Below are 27,610 nucleotides of genomic sequence, written 5' to 3' on the forward strand. Positions count from 1 at the left end.
CTGACGCAAGGTTGTCACCGGTGGAATTCAAACAGCGCTTCAGCTTCATCCATTTAACCTTACAAGAGTTTCTCGCGGCAAGGGAAATTTCGAAGATGGATCCGGCTGAACTGAAGATCTTTATCACTTCCAACGCTGAGGATCCAAAGTGGCAGCTTGTCATTCAATTCGTTGCAGGATTGATCCATGGTAAAAAAATGGAGGCCATCGAGGGTATTGTGTCTTGCCTTCACGATTCGCTGCTCTCAAAATCACCTAGCAGACCGTCAAGAAGGAAGGCTTTGCTCATGATGAACTGCCTGTACGAATACAATGACGAGGCTACAGTGAAGAGAGTAGCCTCAATGTTAAAGCAGAACAGGGATTTCCACGGATTCATTCAGTTATGGAACTGTAACGTCACACCTGCCGATTGCACAGCAATCGTTTACTTCTTAAAACACATTGAGCCGCTAAACTACTACCTTGAGCTGACTTGCAATTCCTTAGGAGATGGCGGTTGTAAAGAACTTTCAAAGCTGCTAAAAGAGGGAGGTCCAGTCAAACTGGTGATACCCGAGAACAATATCACCGATCAGGGCTTGATTGCACTGGTAGAAGCTATCAGTGCGGACAGTTGCAAACTCAAAAAGTTGAACCTTGTTAAGAATACCTCGATCACTCCAGAAGCTTTGGGTCTTTTATGCGAGTCGCTGAAAGAGAGGAGTTGCAAACTCACCCATTTGAACCTTGGAGGACTCCAACTCACTGATAATGTATTGACACAACTGTGTGAGTCACTTCAACATGTGAACTCCTCACTGACCTACCTGAAGATGACCAATGACGACTTTTGGACTGATGCGCTCATACTAAAGCTCTGTGAAACACTTAGACACCCAAACTGCCAGCTAACCGCGATAAGAATTTCGGGCCATAAAATAACAAATCAAGGAGTACACTACTTCTGTGAAGCACTGGAATGTAAGCACTGTAAACTTACATTGCTCAACCTGACCAGCAACCGAATTACTGCTGTGGTGCTGCCAAATTTGTGTAAAGCAGTGAAGCACCAGAATTGCAAACTCTCGACGCTACACATTACTTCGTGGAACATCAATAACCGAAGCAAACAGAAGCTTGAAGATGCGCTCGAAGCTGCCATTTCCGTAAGAAAACAAGCTCCAAAGGAACTAGAACCCTCGATAAGTTTCCGTGAAACACCTCACAAACTTGAGTTTTTTCATGCAGTCCACTTCTAATTCTCGTTATATACATTTCACAAGGGGGGGGGGGGGAAGTGGAAAAGAAAAAGGGAAAATCACTTAATTTTAAATTAACTGTCGCAAGGACTGTAGCGTCCTAAATGTGACTTGTATAAACCTCGCGAAAGGGACAGATGCAGACGAGTATATGCATTTGCAGGGCTAAGTTCCCGTTTTCAACCGAATGGCTTATAAAAACGAGAGGTTGAACCACTTAAGAGGATGGGTTTGTTCAAACTTTATGGCTAGATTTATCATCGATTTAGTGACTGACTGATTGATGAATTAAATTAAATTTTTCAGAAAGTTGTTCAAAATTCCTTCGAGGCTGAAAAAAAAGATTGTCTTTCCTATGTTCAGGTCAGTTCAACTGGCTTTGTTTAAGTCCAGTAATAAAACTGAAAAAGTGATAATTTATACGGTGCAGTTATGGCTTTGCATATGTTGCACTATTCAAGGTTTGGCGTAGAGAAAAAATAATGTCACTCTGAGCGACTCTCCCCCCCCCCCCCCGTAGTTGTGCTGATACTACACCACTATAACTTAAATTTAACAAAGACAGGCTTCTGAATACTTTGCGGTCGCACGAAGATTGTAGTATTGTAAATAGTTGTAATAACAAAACTCTTTCTAATTTTGCTACAGTTATTCTACTTTTCATCTTGAAGTTTCTCGAAATCAGTCGAGGCTTTAGTCTGTTCTTGTCCCTAACAAAAAGCTTCGGAGGGCAATAGTCCATTTCACAGTTGTGTGCTTGATTGTCAAGTCTTTGAACAGGAGTGAGGCTAAGGATGACCTTGTCATGATACAAACCTTGCTACTTTTCAAATGTAAATTACTTTGTCATCATGCTAACTAGATACTGGTCTCTATAACAACAAGGTCACCGTCAGCCTCACTCTAAATCACAGGCTTGGCAACTGAGTACACGACTATGAAATGGCCTATTAATCAGGTACTCTTACCGTAACCACCGCTCTAGCATTGTTATCAGCAAAGTCGAGTCCTTCGCTTACTTTTCCTCGACAAACGGCTAAGAACAACCCACCGTCCACACATGACTCGTCATCGGAATCTACACAAAACACAGAAGTCACCAGGATGAGTGCTCACACACAATAAAATCATGGATACTGCTTATTGGCATCAATTTATTTCGCGAATATTCTGCACCTCCCTAATAACTTGGAACAAAGTACAGATTGGTTCAGAAAGTGGCGCGATTTGTCGAAAACAATCGCAGAGTAAAGTAAAGCAAAACCAACAAAATTTCAGTAGACATGCACAAGAAATGGATATCTGCTCTCTTTCGAGGTGATAGCTTTCTTTTAGAATGGGACGAAAAGTTTGACGATGTAATTGTGTGAGAGTAGGGCGTGAAAACGTGAAAACGTGAAATAAATGGGATAATATCATAAGCTAAGTTCAAATTCCCATAAAAGTCGTTTTCGCCAAATGTTTTCATCGGTTACTTGGACTTCTTCTATGTATCATGCGTTGCATGAAAACTGAGCTACAGAAAAAATTTGATAAAATTTAGAAAATTGTTTATAAAGAATGACTTTTGCTACGTTTACTGACGTAGTAATCTTTCCACGTCATTCACTTGCCGCGAGTCTCACTCTCCTGATAAAATCTTCATAACTGAATACTCATACGGATCTGAGAATTTGCAAATTCAACAACAGAAAATTGAAGATTTTCAATTTTTTTGGTCCAACCATCCACCGAGACTTTTCCCACCACTCACGAAAAGAAATAAGGTGGGAAACATATCCTATTGAAAAATCATTAAAATTTCCAAATACGGTACCGCAAAGAGCTCATTGATTTGGTTTCTTTACGTCATTCAGTTCTTTATTACTGTTCCGGCATTTTTGGAACGTTTAAATATCGTGCGACTCTTCCATCTATGAGAGCGAGTTTCTAAAGATTTGCAAATGCACGGATAACCTTTTAATAATTTTGAGACGTGAGTACAGAAATTGGTTTAAAAATGATAGTTAAGTAATACAAGGGACGATCGAAATTCAAGCGGTGAGGAGCAAGAAACAGCAAAAGATATACATTACTTCACCACATGAAAGCAAGACAATGGAGGATTAACGACGAGGGTTATGAACTAAACTCACGGAAAGTTTGGAGGAATTTCGTTTAATAAAAACAGATAATCGACGGAACGAAGTCATTATAAAACATACGAACACTGGAAGCAAAACTATTACAACTAAATTGTGAAAACAGAGTTTCGCCTCGACTACTGTGTGTGCAAATGGCTGCCCCTTAAGAGAAAAAGTCGCTGTGTCGTGATAACATCTTACCACTAAATATGGACAACACGACTCGATCATTGTTGGAACAAGAAGACAGTTTGACCACAACTGGTCTGAAGACAGCCTCACTTCTCCTCTTCATGCTCGTTGGCACCTTCTCAAACGGTCGCGTTCTTTACACTGTGTTGGTTGTTGATGTAATACGTCCACCGTTGAACCGTTTCGTAGCAAGCTTAAGTTTTGCAGACCTCGCTAGTTGCCTTCTCCTAATACCTTTTGCTCTTGTTTCACTGGCGTCTGGTAAATGGATTTTTGGCCAAGTGTTCTGCGCCTTACATGTCACACTCGGTAATTACTTCGCCCAGGTAGCATGCCTTAATGTGGGCGCCATGGTGTATGAGAGATACCAAGCAATTTATCGCAAGCGTTTTCCCAGTTTATCGAGAAAGAACACCAACATTTTGCTGTGCTTCGCCTGGCTTTGTCCAATTCCTCCCTCCGCAGTTATGCTTAGTCATCAATTCGATTACAATGCATACACAGGAATGTGTTTCCTTGCCCCTCAGCACTGGAATGCCATTAACATTGCAACAGAAATCGCTATCGCAGCTTTTGTGGTACTTTTTGTAACGTTTTCGTTTCGGAAAATTCTGTCTTTGATTCTTCCCCTCCGACGACGGGTAAGTCCCGGCCTGCTCTCAAACGAGGAAAAGTTAACCATGGCTGCGCATGTGCACTCGGCTTGGACACTGTTGACGTTCATACTCGTCTACGTCATTCTGGTAGCGCCTATCTTCATCGCAGGAATCGTAAACAACAAAAGCCTCTACCCTGGGAAAAGTCTCATACCAGATAAAGTGGTATGTGTTTTCCTTTGGCTCTATTGGCTGCAATGCTCTATCAAACCCTTTGTATACGTTATGCGGAGTAACAAATGCACCAGATGTCTTTTCTGTGGGTTTTGCATTACCGGACTAGAGGGAGAGAAACTAACCAGTTGTTTTGGCAGACAGCACTCTCGCGTATACAAAGCGAATGGAGATTTGTTTGAAAACAACGGAGGTTCTTGTGCTGGCCTTCCGGTCAGTCCCGACAAAGATGACGGATTCCTCGATCTTTTCCGGACAATGCCTATCTCGAGTCCTGTTCGAAGTGTTCCCGAGCATGCCCGATCAGCCGATGATGCTACCAGCCAGTCAAGACAAGACAGGTCCATTTGCTTTGGAAATATCATCCAAAATTCCGTTTTCATAGAGGATTTGGAATCTCACACAAGCGAATGCGAAGAAGAGCGAAATTCTTGTCGAGAAATCTCTGGAAATAATGGGACTACTACAATACATAATAATGTTTGCCAAGAAGCAGTGGAACTTGATATAGTAGAAGGTATGTTAGATGAAGCCTTAAAGGCTCAGCAGAAAGTATGGGCTAGAAGTACCTCAAGAATCTGATAAACAGTTCTGGCCAGAGGTTTTTAATTGATTTAAATTGAGTTATCATGCACTATTTAAATGCCGATTTCACACGGTTTGAATGTCCTTTCCCTAAATCAATTTTCGAAATGAAGATCACCAAATCATGACGATAATTCTGCTTCCAACCTCAACAAGATGTTTAAAACGCTAGAAATATGAGAGTCCCACTATAACTCTCTCCTCCTCTCTCTTCCCACCCCACCCCCCTCCCCCTCCGCTCCTCTAAAAAGGGAAAAAGGAGATCTCCGATAAAAGACGAATGCTCCGCGGGAATTTAAGGGCACATACTGTGTGAGTCGATACCACAGACCAGCGGCGTTATTTGTTCCTTCAGCGGTATCACTACCCGTATAATATCAATTACATTCTTCGATTCAAATAACATGTAAACTATTTTACAGTGCATTGACATAAGGGTAAGAAGGTATCTAGAAGTTACCTTGCTGCATGTTACTCTCTTCGCCTTCACTTGCTCTCACAGCATGGTAAAACTGGTGCATAATATCATCAAAATCTGGCAATTTAGAACGCGAAAAAACCATGACAAAAGAGACATTTGTAAAGACAAAATAAATCACAACAAACCTGATTTGTCCCCACTGCGTGGCTCACTGACAAGTACTTTTCTATCCACAAGCTTTGACCACAAACCTGTTGACTACGCGAAATTTAAAAAAAAAAAAACATTTCACGCCCTGTAGAAGATGAGTGGCCAGAGACGGCGCATCTATTTCAGTAACAATCACAATATTTATTCTTCAATGTACGTACATTCAAAACCAGTCAGCTAATAGGTTGTATGTGAAAAAAAAAAACAAGCAATCATTTGTTTATTTCCACAGACGAAAGTCTTGAACATTTCTCAGTCCCTGCTATTTGTAATCAACTTTAAACAACATGTCCTTTTTCAGTACCTGTGAGCCTAGTATTGGGTCAAATTAGGATTAACTCACGGCCAGAGTGGAATTCAATTTAAATCTCCCAAAACCATTCAAATCCCCCTCTTTAGAAAACAAAAACTATTACATATTACCTCTATTACTATTACATCATACCTGCCAACGTTTGCTTAGCTTGTCCAGCATGTTATAAGAAGGAAAGAAACAGAGTACTCCATGAGGCACTGTCTACAGAGAAGGCGACAAACAGGTCTGAGTCAATTTAAGGGCAAAGAGAAATAAAACCAAAGGAAAAAGCCAGTGAAATATAACTCAACATCTACATGGATGGCTAGACATCTAAATTACCTCGCAAACATTAAGCAGAATTTTGCCAACCTCATCTTGAAAAGTGAAGGTCTGCAAATAAATTTTCTCAGTTAAACAAAACAAAACCTGACTTGAACTGGACGCCTATAATATTCAACCTATACGACATCTCTTAACATCCTTATTATCATCCTCTTTATCAATTTCATTACCGTTATTGTTATTATCACATTATAGAGATGTAATTAAAATCCGGCAACTGAAGGCAATCTCTTGCTTTATGGGATAAAATTTCCGAGCGACAAATCCTGGGAGGATAAGTACGCATAACTTTAGGGTTAAATGAAATAATTTGTTTCGCTGTCATTACCATTTTCTTACTTGTCATCAAAATAAAGGAAAGTTTTACAGCTTTCATTCAATGGAGTAGGCTCTGTTGACCGCAAGTAACTATAAGCACGCTTTTCGGCTGAGAGTCAAAACCCAAAACCGAAGCAATCACAACAACCAATCATGGCAAAGAAATATCACCGGGAGGCACTGAGATCTCATAGCCATTCTGTAGCATACCTCAGCACTGTGATAACTTGCATTGATAGCTGATCCACTTGGTCCTGATGACAGAGTCCCAACCCACACCTAATAGTTGAGCAGACAATCTTTCATTAAAAAAGAAACAACAATAACAACAACAAAAGCAACACCCTACCAGTTCTACATTCTGGATAGTCTACAAGAGAATCATAAGTCTCTTTAAGTCGTGTATCTCCTACAACTCACTTCTTCAGATTCAAAACAGTATGATCCTTGGATTTGCTTTCACATTCAATTAATGTGGCTTATCTCGACAAGTTGAAAATTACAGTTGTACTTTTATGATCAACCAGATTTGAGGCCAGCGATTTATTCCCAAATTCCCTAGTCGGGATAAAGTCTCTAGTTGTGTCACTGCATCTTCTAGCTGCCAGTATACCGTCAGATGCTATTTGGCTACAAATTGTCCCTAGAATTTTAGAGCAAATTATGGAACGATACCTGTGAATTAGCAATGACATGATTTGCCTCCAGCTGGATTGGGAATTTGATTCCAAGCTCAGACGAGAATGAAGCCATGGGTGAAAGAGTTCCAGACGTCAGCACAATACAACGAGCCTGAGAGCCAAGCTCTGAGAAAACCTTAAGAGCGAAAAACAAGACAAAGAGGAAAGACCCATGGGCAAGCTTGGGGGAGAGATCTCTCTTGAGATAATGAGGTATAACCGTTTGTCTCACGATGTAGTCACTTCCGATGAGGATTGGAACGTTTTGACTGCACACTGGAAGTCTTCATCATTTGGCATGAAGACGACTCGCAGGGCATTTACCACGATGAGTACCTTCAACACTTTATTAAGATACATGTATCTCTCTTAATAGAGCAAACTCTTATCCAATTGAGTATCCAAATGGATCTCAGATTGCTTTGGTTTCGCTTTACTTCGACCTGTGATTTGTCTGAAAAACTCGCGCCACCGACTCAACCAATTAGATGCAGAGGTAAAACCAATCCCAACTTTGTCACTCGCGTTTTCCCGCGCTTCAAGCAGGTTGTCCATTTTCACTTTGAAAATCTCAATTTAAATCTGATTTATCACCAAATTAACGTAGGAGTTAAAAAAAACAGTGGCATTTAACCCAAGGTTTACGTCTGCTGACATTACTGCTAGCATTACTTTCAACAAGCCACAAGCAAAAATCTAAACCCTACTGACGATTAACACCAAACGAGAAGAATTCTTTACTGACTTAAAATAGGAGCGAAAATGCATCATCCTTGCACGAGGATATCTTACCACAGCAGGGTTTAAGCACCAAAAGTTCAAAGATTGCGTCCATTCCTTTCTAGCTCCTGTTCAGATAAAGTAAGTTCCTCATTAGGGCCATAAATAAAATAACACCCCATTGCTACTTGAGCGTCAGTCATTCTTCCTTCCATCTATTGCAATCTTAAGCTCAAAATTTTGCCATACATCGTCAACCACTGAATCGACGCTTTCCCTCGAACAAGCGCTCCTTTGCGATGTTCAGTCCAACTACAGTCAAAATCTATAATTGCCACCCCACTGACCGTGTTTAACCCTTTAATATTTAAGAGTGATAAAAACCTAATTTCTCCTTAAAGTATCAAAGCTGAACCTGGAATTAAGGTCATAAGAAAAAAGGAACTGATCACCAACTACAGAAGCTGTTGATTGATAAATAAATTCACCAAGTGAGTACCATAACAAGTGTATAGATGACAGAATGGAGAATATGTACACTGATGTCTGGGTGTTGAGGATCAATAAGTGTGCAATAATTCTCACCTCCATGAGATCGTCTCCATCCTCCTGGCTACAGTTAAAAGGAAAGAAAAAAATTCTATTAAATGTTTTCATTCAATTGAATCGTCTGGTCGTATTTTTACACTTTTTCAGGTTTGCTAAAGCTATTATATACTTACCAAAACTACATCCCTAACCATGACTGATGTTTTCAGTACTGCACACCTGGAAGATTAGAAAAAAACAATCAATTCTCTAGGGTAGTCCACTTTTAACATTACAAACAAACAACTACCACTCCCTAAAGAGGGATTTTAGGTTCAGTGTCACAAATCACACAAACCAACGGACAGAAAGTGGTGACAGTTTCTTAATTAGCAAGAGTCATGCCTGTTAGCCATTTTACACATATGTGTAAGAACATGTCATGCATCTAATAATAAGAGTCTGGTACTATGAAGAACAAATCCAGTATGAAGTGAGGTGGAGGATTTTCTAAACCTGAGAAAAAAATACATTTAACCATTTACATCCAAACACCTGTATCCACAGTCTTTATACTTTTCTCTACACGTTTATTTTGGCACTGACAAGGAAAATTTTGTCTAACAATCAAAGCTTCTAAGGTTGGTGATCATTTCCTTTATTCTCATAATCTTAACGAATGATTCAGCAATGTTATTGTAAGGAGAAGTTACATGCTGTTCACTCTCAGGGTTTAAAAGATTAAGACATTAATTTTACAAATGCATCGAAAATCAGTGTACCTGTAATCAGAAATATATTGCATATTGTTTGCCATCATATATTTCCCAACAAGGAATATCCCTTCCAGCAGACTTTGACTATGAGAGGACAAGGTAGGCATGTCATTTGATCTGAGAATGAAAGAAAGGGATTAAAATAAATTTAATGGCAAAATGAATGTTAGTGTAATTAGAGCAGATTTTTATGGGAAAGTAACAAGCCAATACACAATACACTTACAGTACTAAGAGAGATTTTTAATAGATTAAATGAACCTTTATCTTAGCATTTACAAAACCTTAAAAACATTTCCTATGCCCATAAATCATGAAATACATAAACAAAGTCCACTATAAGAAAAGCACTCACATACAACATAGCATTTAAATGCCAAATCACAATTTATATGTACCTCGTTGGATCTTTGATGGTTGCCATAATGTACTGATAATGTTCCTGTTCACAAAAAGAATACATTGAAATAACAAGATCTAATTTGCCTAGAATACTGGTAACTTAAAGACATTTCAAAACATTACTTTCTGTCAATAAACCCACAGTGTATTTCTAGAACCAAAACATTAAAAATAGCAAAAAAATTAAACTATGAATTTAAAAATAAATTTTCACATTAACTTGGCTATTTTCTTCACTGAATGATCAGCCAATCACCTCAAACACAACATGTCAGCCCTGATAGAAAAATCAATCAAAAAGTCACATACAAAATATATGTAGAAGGTTCCAGGTGTGATTGTTTGTTTCTCCATTGCAGCTATGATTTCCATTCCAGACCATACTTTAGAAGACTGCTCAAAGCTTCTCTCTTTCAACTGTGCAGAACTCTCATGAATCCATCGCAGAAAACTCCCAATCTTACCAAGAAACAAAATCAAGTTAACTACAGAACTGATAGTCAGAACACCATTTTTTCTGTGTTTGAAAGAAGGAAGCAATCTTTTTAATCTTTGCCGGGGAGTAACCACGATGCTATTTCATTATCAGTGATAATAGCTTTTGCAAATAAGATTAGTAAATACAGTGAGATGTACACATACTAACTTTGTGAAAACAAGGCTCAGAGAAATTTGTTTAAGAGTACAGGTTACAAAATATACAAGAGAATGATGGATTGCCAAATCTTCTGAAAGGGCACCATATACTCAGATCAGTCTGTGTTCACATTCTTGGGAAAAACATTCCACTCTCAAGGGATAAAAGTGGAGATGGAAATTAAAATAATTATATCTGGTAAAGGCTCTTGCACCAGGAAACCATTTTAAATTAACTGAAGGGCACACCGATCCAAATGCACTCTTTAAGGATAAGCATAAATTACAACAACAAATGATCCTAGATACAAACAGGGGTATACTTACCATCAAATGTAAAGGGCGATGGTGTTCTGTCAAAACCTGCATTTGAACTATAGAAAAGAGCAATTTTCATGCACTTATGAAAAAATAATACTTGAAATAATACTGATCTCTATCTAACGAAAAAAAGAGAAAAAGGGAGTACTCTCTTCTAATGAAGCTGGCATAAATAAGGATGCAATCAGATTTTGGTATGTGCTGGTACTCCATTTAACTGTGAGCTGTTTTGGCTAGATGAGACCCCAGAGCACAACATACCTGTTAGACAGCACTATACTTTCAAATTCAAAGCTAGTTTTGCTATGTTCACTAACCTAGTCTATCAAGTTCATCTAGAGTGTTCTGTAACTCTACAGCTGTCAGTGTAAGACTGCCTGCCTCTCGTGCAGAGTCTTCAACATTGTGCGCTTCATCTAGAACAACGATCTGGTCCTTGAGATTTATATCCATCTGAAAAATATTAAATAAGCAACACACATCTAACTGACCTGAATCTGTAAAGATTTCTGGGGGTTGAAATTAGTTGATTCAAATAAACTTTAAGGTTTTACTTAGTAGAAAATGAAAGATAGTTAACCCTTTAACTCCCATGAATGACCAAGACAGAATTTCTCCTTACAATATCAATACAATATCAACCAGATAAGTGAATTAGCATTATATGACTTTTATGGTTGACATTAAGGAGAATGGCAAATTTGATCTGGGAGTTAAAGGGTTAAGAACAAATGTTTTGAGAAAGAACAAACATAATCATACCTGCATTCTAATTTTTGGATCAATGAGATAGTTATATGGGCAAAAAATGACATCAGCTTCCTTCATTAACTCCCTTGCTGCAAAATATGGACAAGCCTACAAATGGACATAACAAAATACACTTCTATTTAGAATGATCATGTGTAAGTGTTAAAAGTGAGTGTAGTTGACTACACAGGAGGAAACTATGACTACAAATGGAGAAATGACAGTGACCTCTCTCCTTTCAAAAATAATGACTGAAAATTGAGAAATTATAGAGTGACCTCTCTTCTCCTTTAAAAACTATGACTGAAAATATGAAGGGGTTGAATATTTGATTGGCATTTTAGTGAACACAGGTAAAAATTAACCATAAATAAAATAACACTACTGAGAAGGGAACACAATGTACAATAAAATAATCCTTTGTTTAGAAATCATTTTCAATCCTATGTGTAGTATCAGTACAACTTGCATCTAGTACTTACTATGATTTGAATGATGAGAGATTATTCAAACAATATATCAATATTGCAACTTGAGATAATTAACGATAATGAAAGCTAATTTACCTTGATTTGACTTCCTAGAGTTACCAAGTCTTCAATGTCCCAGGCACCAGACAGACCATGGTATTTCAAGCTGGTTTGAGTCCGAATGGTGTGAACTTTTTGATAGTATCTACAGGTCATACCCTTGAAATTATTAAAAAAGAAACCAAAACGCGCAAGTTAATAGAAATTGAAGCACAACAAAGGTAATGCAATATAGGGTGACATTACCATCAAGAAGCTTTTTTTTTAAATTTTTTATACAAGGCAAATAAATGTGATGTTAACCTGGCAGTAATTAAGAGATCACAGAATAGTTAAAATATAGTAAGATCATCAGAACACACTTGGCTGCACCTTGTGTCCCAGTATTTTGTTCTTATCACATTTTGAAGCTGTCTGTGATCAGAGGCAAGGAAAATGAAATCTATTTGTTTAACTGAACAGACGCACACCAACATAGAGTCTATTTGTTAAATTGCATGACAACTTATACTTATACTACAGAATCCAAAAATGGTCGCTTCTGACGCATTTTGATATGGTTTTAATTTGAGTTTAAAAAAAAAAATCAAAAATGAAATATAGCTCCCTACAAACCTCTGAACCATCCAGCAACTTTTTACACTCCTCATTCTTGTTTTTACCTTTGGAAACTACTGGATGAACACATGAATGCTCTCGACTGGAAAGTATAGTCATCCTGCATAAGTAAAGTGAAATAATACCTACAAATTATTACAGGGATCACTCCCATTTTCAAAAACAAATTTTAAGGATTTTACCAGAACTCAGACTGATTTTTCCAGGACTCTAAATTTCACCTTAGACCCTATCAATCCCAAGATTTCAAAAATCATTCTCCTTAAGGCCTACATACATTTCTCATACAAATTCCAAAAACTTTATTGCATGAGTTAAGCAGATTTCCATGACTTTCCAGGACAGGAATGAACCCTGTTTAAAAATTTCACCATGATAGTTGTTTAATGCACTCTATACACAATTAACCTGTCTGAATAAAATGAAACTGTTTTATGATTTTCAAAGATTTGCCATAACCTGATTATTGTTTTTTTCTTCGGGGTAAAAGAGTGAAAGAGAGGCTGCTTCCAAAAGGTATGCAATATCTTTTGATAATTGTATTTAGGGATCAATTGATCAAACACTATTGACACATTTTTGAGGAGAAAAATTTGTTATTTTGTCATTATATCAACAAAACTCATCTCATATCTCATTTTCGTTCTTACTTAACATGCTTGTAGACAGTCTTCTTGAGTTCCCTTGAAATCTGAGCAATTTGCTTGTGTGTTCTTGTTCCAAAGAAGATTTTTGGAATCCTATAAAGAAACAAAATGCAAATTTTAAGTTAGCTAGCCCCAGATTCTTCTGTCATTATATGTGCTGTAGACATCACTGTCCATTCTATAATGCAATGTTCTCTAGTCTTTCAGATTGAGCAGCCTGGGAAAGTAGTTGTACAAGTAACATAAAATATTAGAGGGGGTAAGTTTCTAAAGAAACAGTGGTACTGCATTGGTGGGAGAGTAGGTAATTTAATGTTATGACCTATAACCAACCTGAAACTTTCAAATGCCTTCACTCACTATGAAAAACTTGTCCTTTCATTCATAACATAGAGAAAATGTCAGGACCCAAGAGATCCATTAAGATCACTGATCAACTCATGTGCACCTCTGCCAATATCATCTACTACATAACATGCACTTATTGCAAAAAGTTATACATTGGTGAAACAGAAAGATGATCAAGTGACTGTTTCCCAGAACACCATCGCAACTTAGAAAGAACTGACAAGGACCCATCCAAACCAGTTGCTAGACACTAATCTCCCTAATCATGCTAAGCAGCATACGGCAGTTTGCAGCCATCCCCTACATCTAGGATGTTTGGAAAGATGCGAAACTCTCGAACAAAAATTTATCTTTCAAATCAGCACACTAAGTCCCCAAGGTATCAATGAGCGCTTTTCATTCAGCTAATTCTTGTTTTCTCGTCACAATATTCTCACCAATAGAGTAGCTCCATTTTCATTCCATTTAAACTCACACACATAACCTACAATTCCTCCAATTGCTCTGATGAAGGGCTACTGCCTGAAACATCAGCTTTTGAACTCTTTATGGTAGCCAATTAATGTTATCAACTCAGTTGTTAATACTAAATTACCCAGTTTATGTAAAATATTACATGGGAGCATACTCAATCTAGTGTTCTCTATCCTACTAACTCTTTCCCTCCCTGGCTCTCTGTACAAATTCTCGTTACTGTACACTTCTCATGACGATAGATGAGCTTTCAGAATTTGGTGCTTAACCCAAACAATTCTCTTATTTCATAATTTTCTCTCATCTCATCACTTGTCTGGTTGATAGTGTATTGACAATCCAAGAAGAAATTACTTTTTGATCTCTCCTTAGAGTGAGATAAGTAATGAAAAAGAATACCCACTGAATCCCATTTGGCTCATGTATGTGTATAGTATCAATAAAGGAATCTCTTTTTATCCAACAAAATGCTAAAATGGTGATTGGAGTTAAAACTTGAATTTAAAAAGATGCTTGACACATCTCATGTTGCCAAAATAAGACAAAAAGAAGAGACTAAGACAAAAAAATTGTTTAAGCAGCAGAAATTTTGTACCACTCTTGAAATTTTTTCACCATTTGAAACCACTCTTTCTAGATGCTCTGTTTATCTCTTCCTTACAAATACTGAAAATGTACGACATTTCTTTTCAGAGAAAAACCCTTACTTCAGTCTTTCTGATTTTGAGTCACTCTTTCCACTATCATCTGGTGATAACTTGTCTTTTTTATCAGGGGCATTTGCAGCAGTACTTGGTGAAGTACTTTGCCCTTCTCTGTCTGTTGTTAGCTCCATGGTCCACTCTGGGGGCTCATAATCAACTTCATCTTCACCTGAGGGTCCAGCATTTGGATGGACACGCCTCTTTTTCGATGACGACACAGTCTGCTAAATCAATTTAAGTTGTAAAGGTGAGAACACATTTATCTTAAAATGAAATGACTCCAGAAGAAAAGAAAATTCAACAAAAAAACTACGCTCAATTAAAAAATTTGTAGTTTATAGAAGAAACTGACACTGATGTATTCAAAAATCATTTTGATCAGATAGAATTTCTTTTTCACATCATCTCAGTTTCTCTTTTTTTACAAGAGATTTTGATTTTTGAAGTTTTCTCATCTTTATCTTCCACCATCTCATTATCAAAATTATGTTTAACCTACCTGTTTATGAGACAGCAACTCAAAATGAAAATCAAATCATTCTACCACTTAGTTAATTATGATCCCTAATTTCTCCTAGGATAATTGCACTATTTTCTTAAAACACAAAAATAATATTGTCCTATTCTAATTTGAGAACATTTTCTGAAAGAACCGGACATCATTTTCCATAAACATATTCAGTTCAAAAAAAAAACTTAGAAATTGATCTGAAAATAGAAAAAATTGATGTCAAACCTTTGCTCTTATAATTTCATAAAAAAATTAAAGCCATTTGATTTTGGAAAAATTCTCTCCTCATTACCTTTTGAAACAGCTCTCTTTTACTTGTCACTGCTGATGTTACTGTCTGGTCTCATTAAATTGTTTATACAGGCCCTCATTTAAACCAGCTTTAAATCTGAACTTGGCCAACCTTTTTAAATATTCCAAATAAGTAAATAAGAATTTAATCACCTGGTTATTCCCTGGAGTCCTAAAGCGCTTCTTGGCTGGTTGAAAATCATCATCAGTTGGGCTTCCAGACTTAACATCTTTACCAGGAAGTGACTCACTTTGCTCTGGGAGAGAAGTTTAGACATAAAGTTGCTGTAAAGTTAAATCTATCTATACCATAGATACCTTGGATTTCATTTAGACTCCTTTCACAATTTAAATGATATTTTAAGCAGAGTATAATGCATTGTCAAAATTCTGCATGTCACACTGGATTTGTAAAAAATAAAAACCAATAAAAACAAACCTGGCATCTTCTTCAGAGTGGCTGCTGCTTCTGTTTTCAGTGGTGTTTCAGGAGAAATCTTTACATGAAGACTGGAATTATTTTGCTGGAAATAATCACTTTTGATAATGTTTGCTGGATCTAAAGAACCAAAAATACATTAACAAATAAATGCTAGAAATATATAATATATGATAAGATATTTTTCCATGAAAGTTGGTCCATGCTTGGTCTGACATTTCTGACATTAATATTTTGATGGCAAGCTTTGTGCTATGTTGACTGAAGCATCTTGATGCATATTAAAAAAAAAATTGACAAAAGTTTAAAACAGAAAATATATCTAGCCCTTTAGATTTCCTTCCAATTTCTTTCTTTTTTTTTAAATTGCTCTTTCTATTCCTTCATCTCACCTCTTTACCTCTTTGTTGTCAACGTCATGTGAACCTTTCCACATGTCTAACCTTACTCTCGGTGTAATTTTCCGAGGAAAACATCAGTGAGAAGAAAACCTCTTGAAAATGAATAGCCAGAGGTATAAGCACACCCTCTTTTCTTAAATAATTCTCTAATAAACTTACTTAACATTTTTTCTATTTTTTTTTCTAGTGGTCTAGCAGCACCCGGTGGTCCCTGGTGCCTTACTTTTGCTTACGGGCAACTCAGGAATTTTAGTTTTTTCATAAAAAGCATATGCTGGGCACCCTGGATTTCACAGTTTCAGAACTCTGGGCTCCCTTCAATTTTTCTTAGAGCCCAACCTTGATCTCCCCTAACAAGTGCCCAAGTGCTTATTTAAAAGGGGGGGGAGACACTTATTGGAGGGAGGGTGCTAAATTGAAGGGGGCGCTGATTATTTTCCTGCACTGATTCTGTTATTGATTCTAAGGGGGGAACTAACTGAAAATCATGGCCTTGAGGGTGGGTGCTAATTTGGAGGAAGGCACTTATTAGAACATGGGTGCTCATTTGAAGAAATACAGTATCCTCTGAGGTAAAATTTTATAAAGGGAGGGTACACACATACTTAAGCCAGTGTATAAGTCAGGGAGTAACCAAAGCTTGGAAATCATACTTTGTCTTTCAGTTTGTCTCATTTCACTAAAAATTGTTCACTGAATTAACAGGGGAATTACAGACTACATTGTCTATCACTGTACCTATTGGAAGCTGCTTCTGTTCATCACTGCAAGTCTTAATACAGAATTCATTGTTCCCTATTTCTGCTGTATAAGAGAAAATAAAATAAATGTGATTTCCTGTTGGTAAAATAAGCCTCACCATCAAGGATAAATGTGCAACTAAGCTTTTTATTCATTCATGGAGTACAAAATGTGGTCAAAATAACATGGTTGTCAGACTATTGGGGTTTTGCAGGATGGAATTCTGCAGTAACAAATCTTAGCTTACCATAATAATTATTAAGCTTCCACATCGTTTGAAAACTAACCTTTCTTTATGCACCTTTTAAATCACAAATCCTCATTTGTATTACCATACTACAATTTTAAAACAAAAGTGTTTCCTTTGAAAAATCAATGCCTTAAATAATAGCCCAACAGACTTGATACAAAAGATAAAGGACAACATAAATAACCACCAACCTTTCATTTCTTCCTCAATCTTTGCCTTTTTTTCTGGTAATAAAGATAAAAACCAGAATTAGACATCCACTTACAAGACAAAATACAGAAACTTCTACATGTATGTGGTGGCTCAAACAGTTATCTGTTTATTAATGTATTTTACTTGCAAAAATCCCTCAGCTAGATTGACTTTAGTTTTGAGCATTTTACAATGTCATTTCTACAATCAGTAAGAGGATTGCCATTAACAAATGGTTGTACCATATTCTGCAGATTGCCAAGCCAAACAAGAACAAAGCAAGGCTAGACTCTTCCCACTTCCTGTTGGACTTTCAAGCAATGAATTCTGATGCCTTTCAATTCCTTTGATAATCTAAAATATAAAGCAACAGTGAAAAAATTACATGAAGAAGGAATGACAACATCCACTGGCTGTAATCATCCTAACTTACATGTACCCTTTACACCCAAACATCAGTATGCATATTCTCTATACTGTTCTCTATACATTTCCTAGGGTAACGACAGGGAGAATTTTTTTAATAAGCAAGAAGCTCTTCAGTTAGTAATAATATCCTTTATTGTGACCCTACTGTTTGATTCAGGAGCCATATTTTTCAGAATAACTAGATGCTGGTAAGTATTAGGGGTCAAAGGTATGTCAATTTAAAGTAGTATTATCATTTAGAAACAACCAAATATATGGCAAAAAAATTGGTTTGGTTTACAAGTTTCATGCCAATGCAAAGATAAACAAATGCAAAATTTATATGAACTACTTCCGTGCAGATACATATACAAGCACAAATACCAACACATGAAAAGCAATTTGATCACATGTCATAATGCAATCCATGAAACAGCTGTTTTAAAGACAGAGTGGTTTCTACAATAAGACTAATTTCACATGGCAACTGAAGAAAATGAAGCAAGAACAAGTAAAATAAGCGCCTCCCATACATTTTTTGACTCAACTTTCCTTTGAGTGAAAATTAACATGCATTGTTATGCACCAAGACTTTTATAACTTCCAAGCACTTAACATAAATTGGTCAGCTAGTTATTCTGCTTGCATGCTGTTTACTTGAGTTCATTCTTGCCTCATTGTCATCCAAAGTGATAGATATTTACCAAACTGCGAAGTCACCGATTAAATATCTACCGCCATTCACATTTACTTCGATAAATAATTATCATAATTAATAACAGATTACTATGAATTGTTTCATTATAGATTTAACAAAAACCTATTTATCATTATCACTGTGATTATCCCAATGTTTCATTGCGTCTCCGTGTTGTTACAATGGCAGTGTTTCAAATCTTTTTTTTGTGTATTAAAATATTTTTAATCAGGTAAGTCCCCTGGAGGGCTAATCGATTATCGATCTCTTTCGATCTCGCGTGTTTTTGCTAAACACAATAACAGTTACTTCAATGATCAGTAAACCACACACATAATCTCGCATCATTAGCAACTTTCTCAAAAGTCGGAGCCATGTAGCTAGTTGATTCAAACCTCACCATGTTCATCATGGACAGCTGGGTTGGATATGCTTTGCAAGGAAAGGAAACTTTGACGCCATGGATGGTGTACACAAACTGGCCGTCGTCGTTCTCCATTTTAACGTTAATTTCCTCTCAAGAACTGGTTCTAGAATATTTGCGTCATCTTTAAGGTAAATTCTGAGCCATACATCCACTACTTAGTAATGAAAGGCCTCTAAAAACAACAAAACGCCAGCCTACGCTCATGGAAACAGCGAAAAGAAGTTGGAGGGCGCGGGAAATCATTCGAGACGGAGAAAGACTAGTTTCCAGGTCTCCTCGTTTATTGAGCATTCCCCTCGAAGTCCCTCAAGATCTGAGAATTTTCCCCTCCAGGTGCTACACAGTTCCTTGTAAATAAGATAAGAGAATTTGGTGTTAGATCAACACAATACCTTGCACCTGATAAGTTTTGGGTGTTCTAAATAATGTATAAGGAGAAATTACATGTTAAGCACTTGTGGGAGTTAAAGGGTTGACTGGCGCGATAAAATTTAAGTTTAATACAGAAATAGCTCTTCAATGCGACAGCAAAAGTACTAGGAAATGAAACAGAAAGTACTGCTTTTCGAAAGAAGGCTTGAAATACTATTCCTTACATTTAGAATGTAGCATCGGGCCCCTATGGTTCTTGGGGCTTGCGATGATGGAATACTTCATTTTAGAGTTCTGCTGCAGGGTGATACAGCACGAACAAGAAAACCAGGTGAAAAACTCAAGAATGTTTTCCGGAGTCACTCAGTGAGCTCTAACTCTGATTTTAGAACAACATTTTATCCACAACTTGCTCACTCACTCATCCTCGTAAACCAGTGGCACCACCCCCTATTACGTAGGAGGCAGTAGCCACAAAAATCGGATACAAATGTCTACGATCAAAAATTCAACACTAGTGTCCAAAGATCCAAGATCAGACACTAGCGTCCAGAAATCCAAGATCGGACACTGGTGTCTAGAATACAAAATCAGCCACCACACTTCAGAATCTAAATTAGGACGCAAGTGTCCAAAATCCAAAATTAGACACCAGTGTTCACTGAATCAAAAATCAACCCCCAGTGCCCAAAATCTAAAATCGGCCACTGTCGTCAAAATTCCAAAATCAGCCACTAGTGTTGATAATTCAAAATCGGTCACTAAGTTCCATATTCCAAATAGGAACACTGTACATAATCCAAAATCAACCACTAAGGTTTAAAATCCAAATAAGGACACTAGTGTCCAAGTTCCAAAAATTAAAAATCGGACTCTAGTATCCAAGATCTACTACTAGTATCCAAAATCCAAATCGGCCACTAGGGTCCAAAATATAAAATCGGACTTTAATGTCCAAAATCTAAAATTGAGCACCACTATCCAATATCCAAAATTGGCCAATGTTTTCTGTAATTTAAAATTGGCCACTAGTGTCCAAATTCGGCCACTAGGGTCCAAAATCCAAAACTAGACACTGCTGTCCAAAATCCAAACTTGGCTGTTAGAGCAATCTATTGTAGCCATCTTTTACTTATTTGATAAACAAAAACCCCAAGACAACTGAAATTTAATATTTGTTATCATTTTAATATGATGTATTTTCTCAATTTACAATTAACATATGTGCAAGCATTACGAGCTATTGACAAAGAGTTAGTTTGACATCTGCATTCATAAATATATATCGAAACACTCTTTTTAAAAAGTTAAATAGAAAAAATGAGACAACAGTCCTCGCAGAAAAATTCTGGCAACTTGTGTCATGTAAGTCACCTGTTGATAAATAAACATTTTCAAAAACAGGTCGTAAAAACATCGAAAATAATGTCTATTTCGGTTCAACATTTCAACTTAAAAACCAAGGAGATTTTCAATGTCAGTATATGAGCAACTGAGCACCTACCTACCCCTCCCCTGACCCAATAACAATCGACTAATAACAAGTTAGAGTTAAAGTTAAGGTAGGGGAGGAGTAGGAGCGCAGTTGCTCAAGTACCAACACTGAGCCGCATTTTCGACAGATTTCTCCCCATGAACAAGATACAGTGTATTGTCTGACGAACGTAGCGCAATCAGTCGTTCTCTGTCAATTATACTGTAGCCTATGCTGCATAGGAATTTATACCACCCAGACCAAGTGAGAGTCTGGCTTGTTGCATTTACGGTAACTTTGTGGGAAGGGTCGCTTGTTTCTGCATGTTCCGGGTGTTGGCCGTGGAAGCTTTTAGATGAATACGCGACAACGTATTAAAGATGAACATTCAAATAGGTGTTTATACAAACCTGCTGCGTACGGTTCAGCGCTTCAGTTGTGCACTGATCAAGGATCCACAGTTTCTGGTGGATTAACAGTATGGCTTTGCACATTTGGAGACTGCTCCGCATAAGGTACTTGATAGGATAAGATGAGAAACTTATTTAAGTGTCAGGTCTAATAGCAATTATAAAACCACTGATTGTGGCCAATGACTTGGTCATTTAAACTCCTAAGAATATGAATATTCTATACCCAAACTATGCCTAAAAGTATGCTTAAATTGCAGAGAAGCTTTTTCCCTGATATACACGCTTCTAGAAGGTAGGAATGAGTAAGATGCTCATCAAAGAACGTTCTAGGCGTCTCAAGCCTGGGCATTAAGAGGAACCGTAATGTGAACAACAAACCTGTTGGGTATGATGATAACTGTTGAACTTGTATCGGGCCGGGTCCAACGTTGTTATAAGGAAATGGATTTTGCTCCGCAGGTATCTGAAATCCTTGGTCCATGTCAGGCACGTTGTTATTTGGCCATGTGTTTGGCCTAACGTTCAATGGTGAAGGAGTCTGCCAAGTGTTGGAAGAAATGAAGGGCTGTGGCCACGGCATTACTCCTGGCATAGGCCCTATGGGATTGCCAGCATCTGGATTCTGCACGGCAGATACACCGTTTCCTTGGTCCATGTAACACATGTTGGCATTTGGCCAAGCATTGGGCATAATATTCATCGGTGGAGGAGTCGGCCTGTTGTTGGAGAAAAAAGGCCGAGGCCGTGGTTCTACCCCTCGTGAAGGCCCCGCAGGATTATAGGCATGTGGATTCAGTTTTGCAGGGACACTTTTTGTTCGGTCCGTGTAACACATGCTTGCATGTGGCCAAGCATTGGGCATAATGTTCATCGATGATGGAATAGGCCAGTTGTTTGGAACAGAAGGCCGCATCCAAGGTGCAACTCCTGGTGACAGCCCCACGGGATCATTGGGATGAGGAGTATGTTTTGTAGGGGCTCCGTTTCTTTGGTTCGTGTAATATCTATCGTTATTTGGCCACGTGCTGGGCATCATGTTCATCGGCGAGGGAACTGGCCGGTTACTGGAAGCAGAAAACCGCACCCTTCGTCTTTCCAACCTGCAATGTCTCCCTACAAAAAAGAGACCATTTTTCATAATTATTAATAGCAACGTATCACGTACTTTGTGTTAGCTGCATTCCGTCTCCTTGTAGTCTGTTTAATCGTGTTTTAGTGACTTTTTCTCCATGGGAGGAATTGATTTGTGTTGTATTGCTATACCCTCACATTCCGCTGTATTATTCCGCAGTAAACCTCGAATTGTTGCTGCACTGTCCTGTTACAGGGTTCAGGCCTTGTTGGCGCAGTGGTGTTGTGTTTGCACCAGATTTCGCCGTATTTACTGCGCTTCGTATTAGCCTAGTGGCTCTGCGAGTTACGTTGAATAAGCAAGTTGTTTGACGCTGCAGTTAGATATCTTTTTGAAATGAAACTAGAGCAGCTACATGAAAACAGTTGCATTGTATACGCTTTGCATTTCGTTGAGTTAAGGTACAATTAAATATAATTGCACCCCTCCCTTCTGAGTAGATAATTTATCTTTGCATTCCTCTACACAGCGTTGCACTGGACAGTTGTCCATTGCGTTGAATCACCAAGTTCCATTTAATTGGATTTTACTCTAGACTGAAAATTACATTGCATTGAAAGATAAGAAGCCATTTATACAATATGATTCACCAGATTGTCAGTGTGTATGACTTTAAGGTGCAGCGATAAGTCTTTGCTCTGTACTTACCTGGTGGGATGGGAGGGAACCTTGGTGGTAGATGGTTTGGCAGGGGATGGCTCCACGGAGGTGCCTCCACCCCAAGCATTTGAGGAGGACCGCACGACCGCATCCGCCTCCGCCCTTGGCTTGGTGGATCCAATTTAACCATTTGAGATTTACGTTTGGGTTGCACTTCTTTCCTTGGACAAATAGTCTGTAGGGAAATTATGCAACAAGAAGCTCTTTAGGATGTTATCCCTGATCGATGGAGGAATTCGTTTTCTTTTGTAGATAAAGAAATGATTTGCAAGGAAAACAAAGCTCATTGAAAACGAATCACACCATCTACTGAAAGTGAAATTGCAGACCTGAGATGATGGACGAAATTCTCTTGCTAGAGGGTTCAACTTGTTCACGTTGACGCCACTGTGAAAGCAAACAAAACGATGCGTATGTTTTTAAAAGAGAGAACTATTTTCGACGCAGTTCTCCCCTATAAGTTCCCTTTTCATCGTAAAGCGCTATCAATGTCTATCATCTTGGTTAATTGTTAAAAAAATAATCGGATTAACGCTTATTTCTCACCAAACATTCGAATGTTCTCCTCCTTGAAGATAAAAACCTGATATTCTCCAGATATCCAGCATAATCAATGAAAATTTCGACCATGACATCTCTTACCTTTCGCCACTGGTATGCGTAGTACATTCACTGTGGCTGGCTGGATCAGACGCATTTTGGGAAACACTACAGTTCTGTGTAAAAAGTTGTAAAAACATTATTACGCTGTTCTGATCAACAAAAACGAGCCTACATTGTTGTTCTTCCGTTCTTCTGTCAAGTCTGACAGATTACGTGGTTTACTAAATTTTGCCGAGCAAACATTATCGTAAACATTGCAGGTGCATTCCACTGAATGAGCTAATGCTTTCTGGGTGGATAGTTCTCCCAATGCCGACAATATATCTATTCACATGTACCTAAAAACTGAATAGGGATTTAATCTACCTTTCCCGAAAGTAAATAAATATAGAGCACATAAACATACCTGTCTGCTTTGACTAATATCCTCACACTCCTGGGAGTTGCAGGAGACACCAACGTCTTTCTCTTCCTCAGAATACTCCTGTTGTTCTGCATCCATTCCCTAAAAACCAAAAGGAAGCAGTTAATCTACCTTCTCTGAAAAGTACAAAAGTAGAAAACAAAGACATACCATTGTCTTTTGTCCAATATCCTGGCACTCCTCGGAGTTTCAGGAAACGCCAACATTGATCTCTTCCTCGGAATACTCCTCTTCTTCTGCATCCATTTCCTAAAAACCAAATGGAAGGAGTTAACCTCGCTAACGTTTCTGTAGAGTAAAAAAGTAGAAAACAAAGACATACCATTGTTTTTTGTGCAATATCCTGGCACTCCTCGGAGTTGCAGGAGACCCCAACATCTTTCTCTTCCTCGAAATACTCCTCTTGTTCTGCATCCATTTCCTAAAAACCAAAAAGCAGTTAATCTGGCTACCTTTCCTGGAGAGAAGAAAAGAAGAAAACAAAGACAAACCATTGTTTTTTGACCAATATCATGGCACTCCTCGGAGTTGCAGGAAACTTCAATGTTTTTCTCTTCCTCGGAATACTCCTCTTGTTCTGCATCCATTCCCTAAAAACCAAAAGGACGGAGTTAATCTACCTTTTTTGAAGAGCAGATAAGCAGAAAAAAAAGACATACCATTGTTTTTTGTCCAATATCATGGCACTCCTCGGAGTTGCAGGATATGCCAACGTTCTTCTCTTTCTCGGAATACTCCTTTTGTTCTGTTGGAGGAGTCGGCCTGTTGTTGGAGAAAAAAGGCCGCGTTCGTGGTTCTACACCTCGTGAAGGCCCCACAGGATTATAGGCATGTGGATTCAGTTTTGCAGGGACACCGTTTGCTCGGTCCGTGTAACACATGTTTGCATTTGGCCAAGCATTGGGCATAATATTCATCGATGATGGAGTAGGCCAGTTGTTTGGAACAGAAGGTCGCAGCCAAGGTGCAACTCCTGGTGACAGCCCCACGGGATCATTGGGATGAGGAGTATGTTTTGTAGGGGCTCCGTTTCTTTGGTTCGTGTAATATCTATCGCTATTTGGCCAGGCGCTGGGCATCATGTTCATCGGCGAGGGAACTGGCCGGTTACTGGAAGCAGAAAACCGCACCCTTCGTCTTTCCAACCTGCAATGTCTCCCTACAAAAAAGAGACCATTTTTCATAATTATTAATAGCAACGTATCACGTACTTTGTGTTAGCTGCATTCCGTCTCCTTGTAGTCTGTTTAATCGTGTTTTAGTGACTTTTTCTCCATGAGAGGAATTGATTTGTGTTGTATTGCTATACCCTCACATTCCGCTGTATTATTCCGCAGTAAACCGCGAATTGTTGCTGCACTGTCCTGTTACAGGGTTCAGGCCTTGTTGGCGCAGTGGTGTTGTGTTTGCACCAGATTTCGCCGTATTTACTGCGCTTCGTATTAGCCTAGTGGCTCTGCGAGTTACGTTGAATAAGCAGGTTGTTTGACGCTGCAGTTAGATATCTTTTTGAAATGAAACTAGAGCAGCTACATGAAAACAGTTGCATTGTGTACGCTTTGCATTTCGTTGAGTTAAGGTACAATTAAATATAATTGCACCCCTCCCTTCTAAGTAGATAATTTATCTTTGCATTCCTCTACACAGCGTTGCACTGGACAGTTGTCCATTGCGTTGAATCACCAAGTTCCATTTAATTGGATTTTACTCTAGACTGAAAATTACATTGCATTGAAAGATAAGAAGCCATGTATACAATATGATTCACCAGATTGTCAGTGTGTATGACTTTAAGGTGCAGCGATAAGTCTTTGCTCTGTACTTACCTGGTGGGATGAGAGGGGACCTTGGTGGGAGATGGTTTGGCAGGGGATGGCTCCACGGAGGTGCCTCCACCCCAAGCATTTGAGGAGGACCGCACGACCGCATCCGCCTCCGCCCTTGGCTTGGTGGATCCAATTTAACCATTTGAGATTTACGTTTGGGTTGCACTTCTTTCCTTGGACAAATAGTCTGTAGAGAAATTATACAACAAGAAGCTCGTTAGGATATTATCCCTAATCGATGGAGGAATTCGTTTTCTTTTGTTAGATAAAGAAATGATTTGCAAGGAAAACAAAGCTCATTAAAAACGAATCACACCATTTACGGAAAGTGAAATTGCAGACCTGAGATGATGGACGAAATTCTCTTGCTAGAGGGTTCAGCTTGCTCACGTTGACGCCACTGTGAAAGTAAACAAAACGATGCGGATGTTTTTAAAAGAAAGAACTATTTTCGACGCTGTTCTCCGCTATAACTTCACTTTTGATCGTAAAGCTCTATCAATGTCTATCATCTTGGTTAATTATTAAGAAAATAATCGAATTAACGCTTGTTTCTCACCAAACATTCGAATGTTCTACTCGTTGAAGATGAAAACCTGATATTCTCCAGATATCCAGCATAATCAATGAAAATTTCGACCATGACATCTCTTACCTTTCACCATTGGTATGCGTAGTACATTCACTGTGGCTGGCTGGCTCAGACGCATTTTGGGAAACACCACAGTTCTATGTCAAAAGTTGTAAAAACATTATTACGCTGTTCTGATCAACAAAAACGAGCCTACATTGTTGTTCTTCCCTTCTTTTTTCAAGTCCGACAGATTACGTGGTTTACTAAATTTTGCCAGGCAAACATTATCGTAAACATTGCAGGTGCAATCCACTGAATGAGCTAATGCTTTCTAGGTGGATTGGTCTTCCAATGCCGACAATATATATATTCACATGTACCTAAAAACTGACTAGAGGCTTAATCTACCTTTCCTGAAAAGTAAATAAATATAGAGCACATAAACATACCTGTATGCTTTGACCAATATCTTCACACTCCTGGGAGTTGCTGGAAACGCCAACGTTTTTCTCTTGTTCAGAGTACTCCTCTTGTTCTGCCTCCATTTCCTAAAAACCAAAAGGAAGGAGTTACTCTACCTTTTCTGAAGAGTTAAAAAGTAGAAAACAAAGACATACTATTGTTTTTTGTTCAATATCCTGGCACTCCTCGGAGTTGCAGGAAACGCCAATGTTTTTCTCTTCCTCGGAATACTCCTCTTGTTCTGCATCCATTCCCTAAAAACCAAAAGGAAAGAGTTATTAATCTACCTTTTCTGAAGAGTAAAAGAGTAGAAAACAAAGACATACCATTGTTTTTTGTCCAATATCCTGGCACTCCACGGAGTTGCAAGAAACGCCACCGTTTTTCTCTTCCTCGGAATACTCCGCTTGTTCTGCATCCATTCCCTAAAAACCAAAAGGAAGAAGTTATTAATCTACCTTTTCTGAAGAGTAAAAAGTTAGAAAACAAAGACATACTATTGTCTTTTGTCCAATATCCTGGCAGTCCTCGGAGTTGCAAGAAACGCCAATGTTCTTCTCTTCCTCGGAATACTCCTCTTGTTCTGCATCCATTCCCTAAAAACCAAAAGGAAGGAGTT

The 27,610-nt window shown here is 38.3% G+C and overlaps 3 protein-coding genes across 6 annotated transcripts in view; 1 reads left to right on the plus strand and 2 right to left on the minus strand.

Moving 5' to 3' along the window:
* Nucleotides 1–1,659, plus strand: part of LOC149036090 (uncharacterized) — a 4,320-nt gene extending 2,661 nt beyond the window's left edge. The window contains exon 1 of the mRNA XM_089189979.1: nucleotides 1–1,659. This exon is cut by the window's left edge and continues 2,661 nt beyond it. Coding sequence (XP_089046105.1) covers nucleotides 1–1,241 — 1,241 coding nt within the window. The 3' untranslated portion in view covers nucleotides 1,242–1,659.
* The window catches only part of LOC113684777 (Fanconi anemia group J protein homolog), a 31,833-nt gene extending 12,516 nt beyond the window's left edge, over nucleotides 1–19,317 (minus strand). The window contains exons 1-26 of one of the 2 annotated variants that reach the window (XM_089189977.1): nucleotides 19,025–19,317; nucleotides 17,762–17,873; nucleotides 17,519–17,551; nucleotides 17,075–17,140; nucleotides 15,936–16,055; nucleotides 15,650–15,753; nucleotides 14,698–14,918; nucleotides 13,172–13,261; nucleotides 12,519–12,621; nucleotides 11,940–12,062; nucleotides 11,386–11,481; nucleotides 10,941–11,076; nucleotides 10,630–10,676; nucleotides 9,976–10,125; nucleotides 9,663–9,706; nucleotides 9,271–9,381; nucleotides 8,683–8,728; nucleotides 8,546–8,573; nucleotides 8,033–8,088; nucleotides 7,236–7,376; nucleotides 6,771–6,839; nucleotides 6,240–6,290; nucleotides 6,048–6,119; nucleotides 5,578–5,650; nucleotides 5,432–5,506; nucleotides 2,210–2,319 (exon numbers count right to left, since the gene is read on the minus strand). In XM_089189977.1, coding sequence (XP_089046103.1) covers nucleotides 2,210–2,319; nucleotides 5,432–5,506; nucleotides 5,578–5,650; nucleotides 6,048–6,119; nucleotides 6,240–6,290; nucleotides 6,771–6,839; nucleotides 7,236–7,376; nucleotides 8,033–8,088; nucleotides 8,546–8,573; nucleotides 8,683–8,728; nucleotides 9,271–9,381; nucleotides 9,663–9,706; nucleotides 9,976–10,125; nucleotides 10,630–10,676; nucleotides 10,941–11,076; nucleotides 11,386–11,481; nucleotides 11,940–12,062; nucleotides 12,519–12,621; nucleotides 13,172–13,261; nucleotides 14,698–14,918; nucleotides 15,650–15,753; nucleotides 15,936–16,055; nucleotides 17,075–17,140; nucleotides 17,519–17,551; nucleotides 17,762–17,873; nucleotides 19,025–19,123 — 2,376 coding nt within the window. In that variant the 5' untranslated portion in view covers nucleotides 19,124–19,317. The remainder of the gene's footprint in view (nucleotides 1–2,209; nucleotides 2,320–5,431; nucleotides 5,507–5,577; nucleotides 5,651–6,047; nucleotides 6,120–6,239; nucleotides 6,291–6,770; nucleotides 6,840–7,235; nucleotides 7,377–8,032; nucleotides 8,089–8,545; nucleotides 8,574–8,682; nucleotides 8,729–9,270; nucleotides 9,382–9,662; nucleotides 9,707–9,975; nucleotides 10,126–10,629; nucleotides 10,677–10,940; nucleotides 11,077–11,385; nucleotides 11,482–11,939; nucleotides 12,063–12,518; nucleotides 12,622–13,171; nucleotides 13,262–14,697; nucleotides 14,919–15,649; nucleotides 15,754–15,935; nucleotides 16,056–17,074; nucleotides 17,141–17,518; nucleotides 17,552–17,761; nucleotides 17,874–19,024) is intronic. The other variant, XM_089189978.1, reaches the window with a different exon arrangement.
* A 1,273-nt stretch (nucleotides 19,318–20,590) lies between these two features.
* Nucleotides 20,591–27,605, minus strand: LOC113685470 (uncharacterized). Of its 3 annotated transcripts, XM_089190293.1 has the most exons (12): nucleotides 27,489–27,605; nucleotides 27,318–27,416; nucleotides 27,147–27,245; nucleotides 26,979–27,077; nucleotides 26,611–26,684; nucleotides 26,298–26,355; nucleotides 25,956–26,142; nucleotides 24,789–25,288; nucleotides 24,621–24,719; nucleotides 24,452–24,550; nucleotides 24,280–24,378; nucleotides 24,112–24,210 (listed from the first exon to the last, which is right to left on the minus strand). In XM_089190293.1, exons 1-11 carry the CDS (start codon nucleotides 27,582–27,584, stop codon nucleotides 24,319–24,321), a joined length of 1,470 nt encoding a protein of 489 aa, XP_089046419.1. In that variant the 5' UTR covers nucleotides 27,585–27,605; the 3' UTR covers nucleotides 24,112–24,210; nucleotides 24,280–24,318. The 3 variants fall into 3 exon arrangements, with proteins under 3 accessions (XP_089046422.1, XP_089046419.1, XP_089046420.1); XM_089190296.1 differs by lacking the exons at nucleotides 25,956–26,142; nucleotides 26,298–26,355; nucleotides 26,611–26,684; ... (2 more) ...; nucleotides 27,318–27,416; nucleotides 27,489–27,605 and adding exons at nucleotides 20,591–20,797; nucleotides 21,308–21,415; nucleotides 21,689–22,423; ... (1 more) ...; nucleotides 23,432–23,489; nucleotides 23,745–23,818 and having other exon boundaries at nucleotides 24,789–24,874; XM_089190294.1 differs by lacking the exon at nucleotides 27,147–27,245.
* Between the last annotated feature and the right edge of the window lie 5 nt (nucleotides 27,606–27,610).

The sequence above is a fragment of the Pocillopora damicornis genome, chromosome 12, assembly GCF_964200805.1.
Source record: "Pocillopora damicornis chromosome 12, jaPocDami1.2, whole genome shotgun sequence".
NCBI classification, from domain to species: Eukaryota; Metazoa; Cnidaria; class Anthozoa; order Scleractinia; family Pocilloporidae; genus Pocillopora; species Pocillopora damicornis.

Excerpts from the sequence above, each read along its gene's own strand:
- LOC113685470 (XM_089190293.1), bottom strand. The coding sequence starts at position 27,584 with ATGGATGCAGAACAAGAGGAGTATTCCGAGGAAGAGAAGAACATTGGC. Across the intron at positions 24,720-24,788 it reads ATATTGGACAAAAAACAATG|GGAATGGATGCAGAACAAGA; the intron begins GTATGTCTTTTT and ends TTTGGTTTTTAG. Across the intron at positions 24,551-24,620 it reads ATATTGGTCAAAAAACAATG|GAAATGGATGCAGAACAAGA; the intron begins GTTTGTCTTTGT and ends TTTGGTTTTTAG.